The sequence below is a fragment of the Acomys russatus genome, chromosome 1 (genome assembly GCF_903995435.1).
Source record: "Acomys russatus chromosome 1, mAcoRus1.1, whole genome shotgun sequence".
In the NCBI taxonomy this organism is placed as follows: domain Eukaryota; kingdom Metazoa; phylum Chordata; class Mammalia; order Rodentia; family Muridae; genus Acomys; species Acomys russatus.
The window spans coordinates 90072484-90087372 of record NC_067137.1 but is presented as its reverse complement, the minus strand read 5'-3'; the positions used below and the strand labels follow the sequence as shown (position 1 = coordinate 90087372).

Sequence of the window (14889 nt, the reverse complement as noted above, 5' to 3'; positions counted from 1 at the left end):
TTTTTTTTTTAATTTATGTGCATTGGTGTGAAGGTGTCAGATCTTAGAGTTACAGACAGTTGTGAGCTGCCATGTGGGTGCCAGGAATTGAACCTGGGGTCCTTTGGAAGAGCAGGCAGTACTCTTAATCACTGAGCCATCTCTCCAGGCCCCCCACCCCCACCCCCGCCATTGTTTTTTTCCCTCCAAGTCCCTCAGGGTGGCTCTCAATCCTGACACAGTCCCTAAGAAGCCATGTCAACTTGCCTATTTCCAAGTCTTTGAAATGTAGATATTTCTGCCCCTCCTGTGTAGTTGCCTAGGCTGGTATCTGGTTGTCTGCTTCTTGGTGGCCAGGGTTAGCTGAGGAGAGGCAGTCATATGGGACCGAGCGACAGTCGTACTGGACCAGGCTTTTCCTCAGAAGCTGGCTTGGATTAGAGCAGTTGTTCTCAACCCATGGGTCTCAACCCCTTGGGGAGTTGACCTTCCCTTTCACAAGGGTCACTTAAGGCCATCAGACAGCACAGATATTTATGATTCGTAACCAAAGCAAAATTACAGTTATAAGGTGGCAGTGAGAATAATTTCATGGTTGAGGCCACCGCACTATGAGGAGCTGTATTGAAGGGTTGCAGCATTGGGAAGGCTGAGAACCGCTGGATTAGAGCGAAAAATGGCTCCTGCCTGTTTTTCTTGCTGGCCACATCAGCTAGAGCCCCTGAGGCAGAGCCAGTGGGCACTCCTGCAGTAAGATTTCTTTATTCAGCCCTGGTTCCTGTTGCTTTGGCCTTGGGCTAGAGGAAAATAGGGAGGATCACGTTCTAGAGCCATCTGTGAAGGGCCTGGCGTGGTAGGGAAACACCCTGCTAAGCGGGTGCGGTTAGGATCCCACATAAGTAAGTGCGCGTGTAGGTACAGAGTGGCCCGGATTGCTGGAGATGGCCCTGATTCACCCACTTGTAATTTTTGTCTTATTTTATTTTTGTTTTGATGTGAAACAGTTTCACCATGTAGCCTTGGCTAACCCTAGAACTCACAGTGAAGACCAGGCTGTCCTGGAACTCAGAGATCCACATGCCTCTGCCTCTCTAGTGCTGGGGTTAACAATGTGCGCCACCACGCCCAACTAGAGTTCCATTTCTTGAGACTAAGGAATTAACCCTAACCACGGAGGAAATTGTATGCACAGGAGTATCCACGGTGACATCCACCACAGCGCAAGCTGGAGTGGGGTGGGGTGAGGGCTGGGCAGTACAGAGCAGTGGGGTATCTGGCCAAGAAAATGCCCACATCCATGGGTCCTGTGTCCCTGGATTCAATCAGCTTTGAAGCAAAATAATATTAAGAACAAAAAGGAATTATGTCTGTGTTGAGCTCATATTGACTTACCATAATTCCCCGAAGAATGTGGACGAATAGCTATCTATCTAGTATTTATACTGAAAGCAACCTGAGTGATTTAAAGTATATGGGAGACTATTATAGAGATTATATGCAAATACTGTGCCATTTTACATATGGGATTGGAGCATCTTAGGATTCAGGTCCTGAAATGGGTCCCCTACAGATCTTGAAGAACCACTGTACCCAGGAAGACCTTGAAGCCACAGGAGAAATTCTGATAGTGTGTGCTGCTAAATATTTAAAGCAGAAAGCATAATTTATATAGGAGTCGATAAATGCATTTATCTGTAAGTTAAATCTAAACTTACTGTGTTATGATTTTAAGGAGGGGAGGGGCGGAGGCTCAGTACCCTAAGATGGAAAGATGTGCTCTGTTTACTATTGGGCACAGCTCGTAGCCTTATGGACCAAGAAGGTACAAGCATCCTGTGATGGCACACAGAGGATACACACGTAAGCAAGGCTAAGTTTGCCCCTGTCCTTCCTGAGGCAGTTTGAAAGCGTTTTAGCAAGGTCGTTTCTCATCCCTGCCTTCCTTCTCTGAGAATAGGCCCAAATTAAAAGAGCTGCCCTTACGCTGGGGTGAGGACATTACTGATGGTCTGAGAAGACCCTAGCTGGCCATGGATGGGAGCAGCAGAGGGCCTAGGTGTACCGAGTGCACTGAGAATGTCTGGGAATGGGATCCATGCAAGGCTCCCAGGACTCGCCCGTTGCAACTAGGGACATTCTAAAGCTGTCCACCTGTGAAGTGCTTGGCTTGTTTTTGTTCTTCTTTCCTGGTTATTCCATAGAGCATACATTGCTATGTTTCCTGCTGTTGGAAGATGAATGTCCGGCCTCGTGCATTTCTGCATAACCTTCATGTCCGATTAGTTTAAATGCCCTAGAAATGCTCCCTGGCAGGCAGTGGTCTTCCCGGTCAGTCCCTCCGTGTAAGTGGGAGATTTTGGCTGCACCATCCACTCCCTCTTACGTTGTAGATTGCTGTACAGCGCGCACCTCCATGGGAAATAGAGAGCTTCAGGGCCTCAAGAGCTGGATGGCTGGCCCGGACACGGTTGCCTGGCTCCTGCTCACCTGTGCCTTCCTCCCCATCTGACCCCAGGCAAAGAGGCCATGCTGCGCCAGAAGGATTACGAGACAGCCACCTTGTCGGAGATCAAGGCTCTGCTCAAGAAGCACGAGGCCTTCGAGAGTGACCTGGCTGCCCACCAGGACCGTGTGGAGCAGATCGCTGCCATCGCACAGGAGCTCAAGTAGGCCTGCTCTGATCCCCCTCCCTCTGGTGCCCCAGTGTGAGGCTGAGGTCTGCTTTCTCAGCTTTTTGGTGACAAGGGTGGGAAGGAAGGGGATATACAGACAGATGGCGCTAGAGAGAGAGAGAAAAGAGTTGTGCCCATGTGAGAAAGGAGGCAGTACAGAAGGCAAGGCCCCTTCCTGGTGGGAGAGAGCCTGGAACATTCCATTCTCGTGCAGACGTTTGGTCGCCGCCTATTACCAGGGCAGGGAAAGAGGGTGCCCAGACCCTAGTTTATTTGATTTTGCCTTTTAATTATGAATTTCTTTTAGGTTAGCATAAAAGTAGTGGGGTTTGTTACATTTTTATACCTTTTTGTCTTGTTTTTAAATTTGTTTGTGTGTGTGCGCGCGTGCGCATGCAGGCAGGCAGGCAGGCAGGCATGTGCTTGCCATGGTGCAGTGGTGGTCAGAGGACAACTTGAAGGAAGTGGTTTTTCCTCTGCTTTTCCTGTGGGCTCTAGGGCTTGAACTCCAGTCTTCAGGCTTGCATACAAGTGCCTTCACCCACTGGACCATCTTGCCAGCTCAGATTTTGTTTTTGTTTTCACTTGAGACAAGGTTCAAATTGTAGCCTAGGCTGTCCTAGAACTCAATGCGTAGCTCAGGTTAGCCTCAAACTTGTGACAATCCTCCTGTCTCAGCCTCTCAGGAGAGTGCTAAGATTACAGACAGACATGTCGCCATGCCCAGCTCCCAAACCTTGGTCCTGGGCTCTGAGCTTTTTCCTTGGGCCTCAGCATCTTCCGGTCATTAGTCATTAAGAGTCACCACCAGCTTTGGTTGTGGCGGGGAGGGGCTGTTGGAGAGAAACAGCCACCTTCAGCGTCCCTGCTTCCGGTTTCTTGAATTCCACAGAGGCAGGAATGTGCGGGTGCTGGAAGGTGCACAGAGAAGCGCACTCCTGTTCCCCCAGCGCTATTAGTGCTCCTAACATGCCAGAACAGGAATGACAGTATTTCTCCCCTCTTCAGCCTGTGTCGCTCATCATGTGACTCCTTGTCTCCTCCCACCCCACAGCGAGCTGGACTATTACGACTCACCAAGTGTCAACGCTCGTTGCCAAAAGATCTGTGACCAGTGGGACAATCTAGGGGCCCTCACTCAGAAGCGGAGGGAGGCTTTAGAGGTGAGGACCATCCTGTGCCATATGCCTCTTCCTCCTCCCCGGTTCTTTGCTTTTAAGTTTTGAGGATTCTTTGGACCATCCCTAGCTCTGGCCTGATGGGATGACTCGCTTTGACTCAGATTGTGTGAGTGGAGATACTGTCCCAACTGTAACACGTCTCCCAGTTCAATGAACCTGTCAGCTCAGCTCCAGCCTTTTGAGAGCCGTCCTGGTCTGTAAACCAGACCCACTTGGGGCCAGGACAAGTGATTCCAATGTGAGATGACCTGTCCCTTGACAACCGAGACCCAGAGCCACTCAAGAACTGGTTCTTTCCAGTCTAATGCTTCTAGACCAAGACATCTGGGGGAGTAGACTCTTGAGTGTCGCTCTGCTAAACATGCTGTCCCACTTGATCCTCCCAGCGAACAGAGAAGCTACTGGAGACCATCGACCAGCTATACTTGGAGTATGCCAAAAGGGCTGCGCCCTTCAACAACTGGATGGAGGGAGCCATGGAGGACCTTCAAGACACCTTCATCGTGCATACCATTGAGGAGATCCAGGTGGGCGACCCGAGAGACTGATCCTTTTTAGGATAAACTGAGGAGCAATATCTCAAGGGTTCCATAGATATTTGCGATCCCCCCCCTTTTTTTTTTTTTGGGTAAGATTTATTTTTGTGTTGTGTATATGGGTGTTTTGCCTGCATGTATGTGTGTACACCACTTGCGTACAGTTCCCAGACTCCCCTGGAACTGGAGTTACAGGTGGTTGTTGGCGGCATATGTGTACCAGGAATTGAACCCTGGTTCTTTACAAGAGCAGCAAGTGCTTGTAACTGCTGACTCATCTCTCTAGCCTCCTATCCCTTTTTAAAGATAGGGTCTCACAGACATACATATAAGAAGGAAGGAAGGAAGGAAGAGAGGGTCTCACAAAAAGAAGGGGAAGAAAGGGAGAGAAAGAAAGAAGGAATCTACTGTGTACTCCCAGGTAGTCTGGAACTTATAGACCATGTTGGCTTCAAACTCACAGAGACCCTCCTGCCTCTGCCGCCCAGGTGCTGGGACTAAGGGAGTATGCCACCACACCCAGCCTAGCACTGTTTTTGACAGTGTGGAAGATGTGCATAGTATAATATCCTAAAGATAAGGAGCTGTTAAGACAAGGTTTCCTCCCATAGCCGTTCTAGCCCCCTGCTTCCTTTTTCAGAGGTAAGCAGTCTTGATCAGAGACCCTGTGTATATAGACAAGTGTATTTATTGATGTGATCTTTGCACCTTTTCTTTTGTACACACAAAATGTAGACTTTATTATATATCGTATCCCAAACCTTGATTTTTTTTTCCAGCACATTTTATTTTTTTATTTTTATTTTTTTTATGCCAAGGCTACACAGAGAAACCCTGTCTCAAAAAAACAAAAACAAAACAAAACGAAAAATTTAGTCATAGTATTCTCGAGGTAGAGGAAAAGGAAAGGGTTTTCTTCTGGAAGCTGAAGGACTAGTGTTGGAAGAGGCTTGCCTCACCTCCATATCACTGATCTGTAGGGTGTTGAACTACCTCCCCTGCCTCCCCCACCCCCCCCATTGGTGGCTGCTGATTGTACCAGTCCCCAGGATATAACTTTGGCTCAGCTGGCTCTTGCTGTGGCTTTTCCTTTCTCTAGCTACCCTGCCTTGCTGGTTCTCTGCCATAAGAGCTTGGGTTGGTGTCTCCGGGTCTTCAGGAGGCCTGCTGGGTTTTCTTTGCTTATCTTGTCTAAGGAGAGACCTGACTCCTCCGGGTACCAGTACTAACCCCGCCATTGTCTATCCAGGGACTGACCACAGCCCACGAGCAGTTCAAGGCCACCCTCCCGGATGCAGACAAGGAGCGCCTGGCCATCCTGGGCATCCACAATGAAGTGTCCAAGATTGTCCAGACCTATCATGTCAACATGGCAGGCACCAACCCCTATACAACCATCACGCCTCAGGAGATCAACGGCAAATGGGACCATGTGAGTTGAAGGGTTGATTGATGGGTATAGGCTAAGCCATTGCACATTTCTGGGGGTTTTTGTTTTTTTGATTTTGTTTTTGTTTTTTTGTTTTTGGCTTTTCGAGACAGTGTTTCTCTGTGTAGCCTTGGCTGTCCTGGACTCACTTTGTAGACCAGGCTGGCCTCGAACTCACAGTGATCCGCCTGCCTCTGCCTCCCAAGTGCTGGGATTAAAGGCATGCGCCACCACGCCCAACCATTGCACATTTCTTAAGGACAGGATTTTTATCTTTATCTCATTGGTTTTCATTTATTTATCAGTGAATGAATTTCTGGTCCACGTTGATATCTTCACTCTTGTTACATGCTGTTGTCTTCTTCGCCCCCCCCCCGCCCCACCCCCTGCTTTTTTTTTTTCCTTCTTCTTCTTCTTCTTTTTATTTTTTTGGTTTTCGAGACAGCGGTTCTCTGTGTAGCTTTGGCTGTCCTGGAACTTGGTATGTAGACCAGACTGACCTCAAACTAACAGAGATCCACCTATCTCTGCCTCCCAAGTGCTGGGATTAAAGGTGTGAGCCACCACTGCCCAGTCCTTGTTGCATTTTGACTTGCCCGGTTCCTTCAGTGGGGCCCCGTTTTCTCACCTGAGAGCATTGGGCAGGTATCTGGCCTACCCACAGAGCCCCATGTCTGTTCCCACCCCAGGTGCGGCAGCTGGTGCCCCGGAGGGACCAGGCTCTCACAGAGGAGCATGCCCGCCAGCAACACAATGAGAGGTTACGCAAGCAGTTTGGGGCACAAGCCAATGTCATCGGGCCCTGGATCCAGACCAAGATGGAGGTGAGTTTCATTATGGGAAGCAAGCAAGCTAGGGATGTTCCATCTCTTCCTACTTAGCACCATTCCGGCCACCCAAGTCATATGCTTACTAGGAAGGCCCGTGGAGGACTGAGGTCTGAATTCATGATTGCTCAGTTGGAGGGGGTGCTGATGGTTTGATCCCTGTGTCTGATTGGAGCAAAGTAGGACACTATTAAGGAGCTACCTAGGAAAGTTCCACAGGAAGAGCAACTGAATGCCTGGGTCAGCGCAGTTCCCCTGCGTTGCCTTGGCAGTGCCATCCCTTTCAGAAAGGGAGCTGAGCCTCTTAACAAATGGGAGGTTGAGGATGAGGGAGGGAGCAATGGCTAGAGTGTGGTCACTGAGCATCTTGAGTGCAGAGTCCATGTCAAGCTTATGTGGGTGCACACACACGCACACAGTGCTCATGTGCATGTGTCCCCAAGACTCTACTTGTAAATGCTCAATAAATACTAACAGCACCAAACTGAATGAATAAACCTGTTTCCACCAAGAACCACTTATCTGAGCTGGCAGAAGTGCACCTTAGGCCTGGCTCATGGGGGTGGGTGGGGCTCAGTCGGGCCTGGACAGCCATCCTAGGAGGCAAAACAGCAGGAGCAAAGACAGTTGTAGAGGAGGCATACTAGGTGAACTGTGACATATAAGAGGTCGTGGCTCAACGTCTGATAGATGGGAGGCGGATGGGAACAAGGCTCCAGAAGGTAGTTAAATGGCATGTAAGAGAGTGAACATCCAGGTCAGCAATTGGTCCTGCATTCCAACCCTTTCCTCAGGCTAAGAGATATGTGATTGGTGGAAGATATTTCAACCAGAGCCAAGGCTTATTACATAACTACAGTACACAGCTTCCTTATCAAGGAAAGTCCATGCTAAATATCTTTTCATGCTAAGTGTTGCCAGTGCTAGCCTCTCTAGGGTTGGGATGAGGACTGGTCCCTGCCCCGTAAGTGCAGAGTGGGGTGGTCTGACGAGACGTGTCTCCTTCCTGATGAGCAGGAGATTGGGAGGATCTCCATCGAGATGCACGGCACCCTGGAGGACCAACTCAGCCACCTGCGGCAGTATGAAAAGAGCATCGTCAACTATAAGCCAAAGATTGACCAGCTGGAGTGTGACCACCAGCTCATCCAAGAGGCGCTTATCTTTGACAATAAGCACACCAACTACACCATGGAGGTAAGCAGGCCTGGCCCTGCTTCTTCGGGAGGAAGCCTGGTGCCCTTCCTACCTGCCACCTAGGGTAGCGTCTCCCAGTGAAATTTGAATGTAGGCAGAGGAGTACTCTGTGCCCCCAAAACTCTGCACCTTCAATCTGCAGCACCTTCTGGTTGCCCTCAGAGAATGTGCTACCAAGTGTACACATCTGTCCCCAGCTTCAGAACTCAATTAATTTGTTCTGGGGTAGAACTTAATGAATCTCCATTGTTTGTTTGTTTAGTATTTTTAAATTTAATTTTATGTGCATTGGTGTGAGGGTGTCAGATCTTGGAGTTACAGACAGTTGTAAGCGGCCATGTAGGTGCTGGGAATTGAACCCGGGTCCTTTAGAAGAACAGGCAGTGCTCTTAACCACTGAACCATCTCTCCAGCCCCTTTTCTGTTTTTGTTTTGCTTTTGGTTTTGTTTTGTTTTGTTTTGTTTTTTTGAGACAGTGTTTCGCTCTGTAGACCATGCTGGCCTTGAAGTCATAGAGATCTGCCCACCTCAACCTCCCAAGAATGCTGGGATTAAGGGAATGCACCACCATTGCCCAGCCCATGAATCTCAATTTTTAGTAAGCACTCTGCTTTAATTATGATACTAGTGGGCTCAAGGCCTCACTGGCTTAGGTACCTGCTTCCTAAATGGTGTTAGTTATTCATCCTTTAATGATAGGATATGCTCCTGGGTTTGCCTTGTTAAGTGGTTTCCTCCTTGTTCAAATATCCAAGTGTGCTTACCTTGGCTGCGGTGTAACTTGGTGGTCACCGAGGCCACCAGGATATATATAGTTGGCCACTTTGTGGCACCAGCTTTATTGGTTTTGGTCAAAGGCTAATTTGTGGATATATGTGTGGTTGTGGGGGTAGAACTTGCTGGGCGGGAGTCATTCCATTTTTTTGTCCTTAAGTTTTCCCCACCACAAAATCTACCTTCCTTCACTAACAGTTCTATTGGCAAATTTGGATCGTGTTGTCCTTCCAGGCAGAGGCCTTCCTGCTCCTGTCAGGCCCTCTGTCAGGTCCTGGGAGGGTATGTTGTGTCTGTCCCTCCTGATGGTGATCCTGTAACTCCAGATAGAAGGTCAAGTTAACTGTTTTGGTCTTTTAAAATAGTATATTTAGGGGCTGGAGAGATGGCTCAGTGGTTAAGAGCACTGACTGCTCTTCCAGAGGTCCTGAGTTCAATTCCCAGCAACCACATGGTGGCTCACAGCCATCTATAATGTGATCTGATCATACTGTATACATAATAAATAAAATCTTTTAAAAAATAATAATATATTTAGAAACCGGACATGGTGGCATGTACCTTTAATCCCAGCACTTGGGGAGACAAAGGCAGGCAGATCTCAGTGAGTTTGAGGCCAGCCTGCTCTACAGAGCAAGTTCCAGGACAGCCAGGGCTAAACAAAGAAACCCTGTCTCAAAACAGTTTTATTTGTTTACTTTTATTTATGTTTATGAGTGTTTTGCCTGAGTGTATGTCTATGCACTGTGCCTGTTCCTGGTGCCTGAACAGGCCGGAAGAGGATATATCCCCTGCAACTAGAGTTGCAGATGGTTGTGAGCCGCCATATGGTGGTTGCTGACAATTGAACGAGAGTCCTGGAAAAACAACAAATGCTCTTTCACCACTGAGCCATTTGTCTTGCCCCTCCTTTGGTCGTTTTTTGAGTTGTGGGGAGGAGGAGGAGGAGCCGGAGCCTGGAGCCCAGAGCCCAGGCCTGGCGCCCCTTTCTGACGGCCTCACCGCTTGCTCTTAGCACATCCGTGTGGGCTGGGAGCAGCTGCTCACCACCATCGCCAGGACCACCAATGAAGTGGAGAACCAGATCCTGACCCGGGATGCCAAAGGCATAAGCCAGGAGCAGATGAACGAGTTCCGGGCCTCCTTCAACCACTTTGACCGGGTGAGAGCCCCACTCCTTGCTCACCTAGAGTGGCCCCTAACCCCCGACCCAGAGCCCTGGAGGGCATGGCCCAGGGCATGAGCCTGCTCCTTGTAGGTGAGGAGAGAGGAGGACGAGCCGATACTGCTCTGGCTTAGTATACCCTTAGAGTCAGGCTTTCTGAGCTGGCCTTGGAAAGCCTGCCTTGCCCTGTAAACGGTCTCTGCATTCCTAGAGAGAACAGAGAAGTGGGGGGAGGGGAGAGGTCCCCTTCATCCTTGACTCCTCCTCTCCTGTGAGGACTCAATCTTTGGGAATGAGTCTTCCAGAGCCACAAAATAAAGCCCTATGCTGTGTGGCTGTGGGCACAGTCCCCTACATCTGCCTTGGGACAAAGGAACCAAAAAAAAAAAAAGAGGTTCTGCCCCTATCCAGGCTGCCTTTGGGACCTGCTGTTTGGGAGACTAATTTAGAATTCGCTGGCCTGGGTTCTCATGTTAGCTTCAGGCCAGGCTGCATTGTCAGTGGGCTGCCCATTCCCAGTGCCCTGAGCTTGGGGACAGCCACAAGGGAGGTGGGGCATGAGGTCAGGGGCTTACCACCACCCTGCCTGCTTCACTGCCCTCCAGGTTCCTGGCGAGGTGGGAGGGTAGGGTTCTGGGAGACATCAGGTAACCTGGGGGCACTTCTGGGAGCTTCTCACCCTTGTGGCTCATCATGTCCCTCTGGCCCTGCTTTCCCAAGCAGGACTATGTGTGCCAGGGTCAGGGACCCCCCCCCCCGCCCGTCCCCGCCCAACTCTGGAACCTTGTCTGTGTGTCTAACTGTGTGCACTTTTATTTCCCCTCTCCCCCACCCGTTTACCCTCCACCCTCTCCATCCGCATGCCTTTTGTCCCTGTGTCTTCCCCACACACGCCACCTTCCACCCCGGGGCATGGCCCACTCCCACCCCCCACCCCCCCCCCTCACGGCCTCCTCTTCCCTGGCACCGCATGGCTCGCTGCCTGGCGCACCACGGCCCCAGGATCACTCCGGCACGCTGGGTCCCGAAGAGTTCAAAGCCTGCCTCATCAGCTTGGGTTATGATATTGGCAACGATCCCCAGGTACTCGCCTCCTGCATGGAGCACGCTCAAGGGTGGCCTCTGGGGCGAGAAATAACGCAGTCTCTCCTTTTTTTTCTTCTTTCTCTGTCTGACTCTCCCTGTCCCCCTTCCTGTCGGGCTATGGGGCTCATCCTCTTCTGCTGTCCCTGCCCTGCCCCCTGTCGGGTTCCTCTTGACTTCTGACCTCTGCTTCCGGTTATCTTTCCTGGCACCTTGCTTGGGTATCTGCTTCCTGTCCCTCCCTCATTACTTCTTCTGCATTCCTTTCCTCTGACCCTCCTTCAACATGCCCCTTCTATATTCTTGACTCTCCCCGATTCCCATACCATAAACTGCACCCTTCCTTTCTGCTGTCTTTCTGGCCTCTGGCTGGCCCTTCCTTCTCCCACCTGTCTGTCCCTCCTGTGTCTTGGTGCCACTGCCCCACAGAAGAAGACAGGCATGATGGACACAGATGATTTCCGCGCCTGCCTTATCTCCATGGGTTACAACATGGTAAAGTAAACCCCATCCTCTACCTGCCAGGCTTTCTGTTGCCCTGGCCGGGAGGCAGCCACCTACCTGGAGAAGCTAAGTCATAATAGTGGCAGACCCCAGCAAGGCCCTTAGGTTAGAACCACCCTCCCCAAGGGAGTCTCTTATCCCCTTCATTGGGGAAGAAGGCACCTGAAAACCAGACCGTCCGTGGGGCCAGGGCGTGGCTGGGAGGCTTGGCCTCCTCATCTTGGTCTCTGAACCGGTTTATCTTACACTACTTACTGTAGAGAAAGGGCCTTTTTCACTCCCGCGGTGGACACACCAACTGTGGTCGGCCACCCCAAAGGCTCGTAGGAATGGTAGCTCTGCTTTGCCTTGCATGAGCCTGGAGGGTTATACTTGTGCCCCGATAATAGCTCCATCCGCATCTGCCACCGCTCAGTCGTTGGCCCAGGCCTCTCTCTAACCTTGGTGTGTCCCTACTTCAGTTTTCTGAACAGGACAAGACGCTTAGCTGGATGGACAGGTGATGCCTGTCCGTTGAGCCAAGTATAGAGCCCATGGGATGCCCAGCAGGGTTAAGGGCTGGACCAGAAGTGGACTCAGTAAAGCCCACTTGGCCAGCAACAGCTTGTGGTCTCAGATGAAGTAAGGAAAGCCCCGCATAGTGGTTGTAAGAGCCAAATAAAGAGTACTGTGCACATGTCTGGCTCTTAGGAAATACAGGGTGATAGGGAAACAGCAAATGTTGGAGCCAGACTACCTAGGTCCTAATCCTAGCTCCTTATTTACTGCCTGTGTGACCTTCGGCAAGTCACATGTGTATCTGGGCCTCAGATTTCCATATGATAGAAATACTGTGATTTAACTTAGTTGCAGTGATGATAAAATGAATTATAATATATAACAACAGCTAGAATAATAGCTGGCATACAATACATGCTGTATGGGTGTCAGCCAATGCTGATGTCATTGTCTTTGTAGTTAATACCACCATTATTTTCTATAAAGGGAACCCAGGCATCTGTAGGGGGTGGGAAGTCCTGAGTCTCCTACTGTTGAGTCACTGTCACACCCTTGGGGCAACCCAAGCCAGGCCTGGAGGGACCACCCGAGATGCTTCAGCAGGCCATCAGGTGACAGGTGTGGGTTGGCTGTTCTTTCCAGGGAGAGGCAGAATTTGCCCGCATCATGAGCATCGTAGACCCCAACCGCCTGGGAGTAGTGACCTTCCAGGCTTTCATCGACTTCATGTCCCGAGAGACAGCTGACACGGATACAGCAGATCAGGTCATGGCATCCTTCAAGATCCTGGCTGGAGATAAGGTGGGTGTCTTGTGGCTCAGGCTCGTGGCTGGGGGTGAGCGTCTCAGTCACTCCTCCCAGGGTTCCACTGGGCTTCATTTTCCTTTGCCCATCCTGTATCACCTTGGGCTCAACTGAGGTGTTAGGACACGGTATCGGCTTAAGGAGCCCAGCGAGTCGGCAGAAGCCACTTGTGCTGAGTGGCGGAGGCAAAGCTGGAGTGGTTTGGAGTATGCAGTTGGATGCCACCTTGTAGGGTCCTCAGAAGCCATCTAGTTGAAATGACTGATTTTGTAAAGGAAGAAAGCCCAGAAAGGAGAAGTGGTCACCTGACTTTTAGAATGATCAGAGGGCAATCCCGCTTTTCCTCACACTTGGGTCCCAGAGGACTCACAGCTGAGGGGCTGTGAGATCTTTGGTCAGTCCTAGGCAAGTGCTTCTCAACCTTCCTAACGCTGTGACCCTTCAATACCGTTATTTAGGTTGTTACTGTTATGGATTGTAATGTAAGTAGCCGATATGCAACCCCTGTGAAAAGGTCATTCGACCTCCCAGGTTGAGAACCGATGTTCTAGACCCTTCCACTCCTGCAAACAGCAGCTTCCATGTTGACCGCTAGACACTGGCAGAGGCCTTAGAGGGGCCAATTGAGTGAATGTGGGGGGTCTCCTAGGAATTTACTTGTTCTGCCAGGGGACCTGTTGACAGTGAGACAACACTAGAAACCAGTAGGATGAATGAAAAGATTCTGGGTGGACATATATACATATGATAAAGAGCATATAAATATTATGTGTACGTACACATAGATATTTGTGTTGTATATATGCGTGCCGCATGTATTGTACAGATCAAGGAGAACTAGGAGAGAGAAAACACAGGTACCTAACATTACTGGCAAGTTTACGACCTAATATTTGCGGCAGTGCCGCTTTGCTTTCCGGCCACTGCCAAGCTTTGCGACCCTAACCACGCTTTCTCTGCAGAATTACATCACGGTAGATGAGCTGCGCCGTGAGCTGCCACCTGACCAGGCCGAGTACTGCATCGCGAGAATGGCCCCCTACACGGGCCCCGACTCCGTGCCGGGTGCTCTAGACTACATGTCCTTCTCCACGGCACTGTACGGCGAGAGTGACCTCTAACCCGCCCCTGCCTCCCCCGTCTGCGCGTGCGCCCCGCCCTGCTCCTCCTTCGCCCAGTCCGGGTTTGCTTTCAGCTCAGCCACCAAGGGCACGAGCTGCGACCCAGGCGGTACCTAGCCTCTCTGCCCGCAAAGTGACAGTTTACAAAATTATTTTCTGCAAAAAAGGAAAAAAAAAAATATTACATTTAAAAAAAAAGTTTAAAAAAACCAAAAAACTACATATTTTATTATAGAAAAAGTATTTTTTTTCTCCACCAGTCTTAAATGGAAAAGAGAAAACATTAACTATTTGCACCGAAGTGTTTTTGTCGTGACATAAGAAAATAACCAAGCACAAAGTTATATTCCATTCTTTTTACTGAACTTTTTTCTTTCTACCTGTTCCGTCTGCTGTATTCATTTCTCTAATCTCATGTCCACTTGAGGGGGGGGGGCGTGGCGGTTAGGTGGGTACTCCCGTCAAAGGCACATTGGTGCATGTGTGTTTGCTAGCTCACTTGTCCATGAGAATATTTTATGATATTAAAGAAAATCTTTTGAAATGGCTGCTTTTCAAAGAAGATACATTCATGGCTTCTCATTTTTAATCTCCTCAAAATGATGGCTGGCCTGTTTTATGAATGCAGACTTTTTAAAAAAATTTTTTTGAATATTGCCTACTAAAGATAGGGCAAACTTGGAGATTGTGACGTTGCTTGGCACAGACTGTATTAAAAGCGACACTCCCGTGACACTACTTTGCCTGCTCCTTTCACTGACTTCCAGAAGTGGGGCGGGGTGTGTCGAGAATGGTGCGGGGCACCTGCGCCCATCCTCCTCTTAGATTTTGAGCCTGGTATGTTTGGTCTTGTTTATTTTGAGAAGGAGGCCACCTTCAAAACTTTGAGAGGGCAGACATACTTGTTCTCAGCTAATTATATGTAAATTAGCTGAAGATAAGTATAAGAAGAACTTGTTGCAACTGGAAGTTCTCCAGACCCAGGGTCCCAGCATTCCGGTGCTCCAATTTCCAAAGGTAAAGTTAATCTGTGTCCTTAAGCATTGGGATAGGGGTCATGCAAGGACCACCGCAACTATGAGAAAGTCCCGGGTGACTTGAGTCCGCCATGTGGGTTCC

At 49.7% G+C, this 14889-nt stretch overlaps 1 protein-coding gene across 3 annotated transcripts in view; it reads left to right on the top strand.

The window, feature by feature from the left end:
• The window catches only part of Actn1 (actinin alpha 1), a 97849-nt gene extending 84067 nt beyond the window's left edge, over nucleotides 1-13782 (top strand). The window contains exons 12-22 of one of the 3 annotated variants that reach the window (XM_051148329.1): nucleotides 2495-2645; nucleotides 3706-3814; nucleotides 4219-4359; nucleotides 5618-5800; nucleotides 6487-6621; nucleotides 7642-7821; nucleotides 9611-9757; nucleotides 10763-10843; nucleotides 11273-11338; nucleotides 12488-12646; nucleotides 13612-13782. In XM_051148329.1, coding sequence (XP_051004286.1) covers nucleotides 2495-2645; nucleotides 3706-3814; nucleotides 4219-4359; nucleotides 5618-5800; nucleotides 6487-6621; nucleotides 7642-7821; nucleotides 9611-9757; nucleotides 10763-10843; nucleotides 11273-11338; nucleotides 12488-12646; nucleotides 13612-13770 — 1511 coding nt within the window. In that variant the 3' untranslated portion in view covers nucleotides 13771-13782. The remainder of the gene's footprint in view (nucleotides 1-2494; nucleotides 2646-3705; nucleotides 3815-4218; nucleotides 4360-5617; nucleotides 5801-6486; nucleotides 6622-7641; nucleotides 7822-9610; nucleotides 9758-10762; nucleotides 10844-11272; nucleotides 11339-12487; nucleotides 12647-13611) is intronic. The other 2 variants (XM_051148339.1, XM_051148334.1) reach the window with 2 other exon arrangements.
• Nucleotides 13783-14889: the final 1107 nt, after the last annotated feature.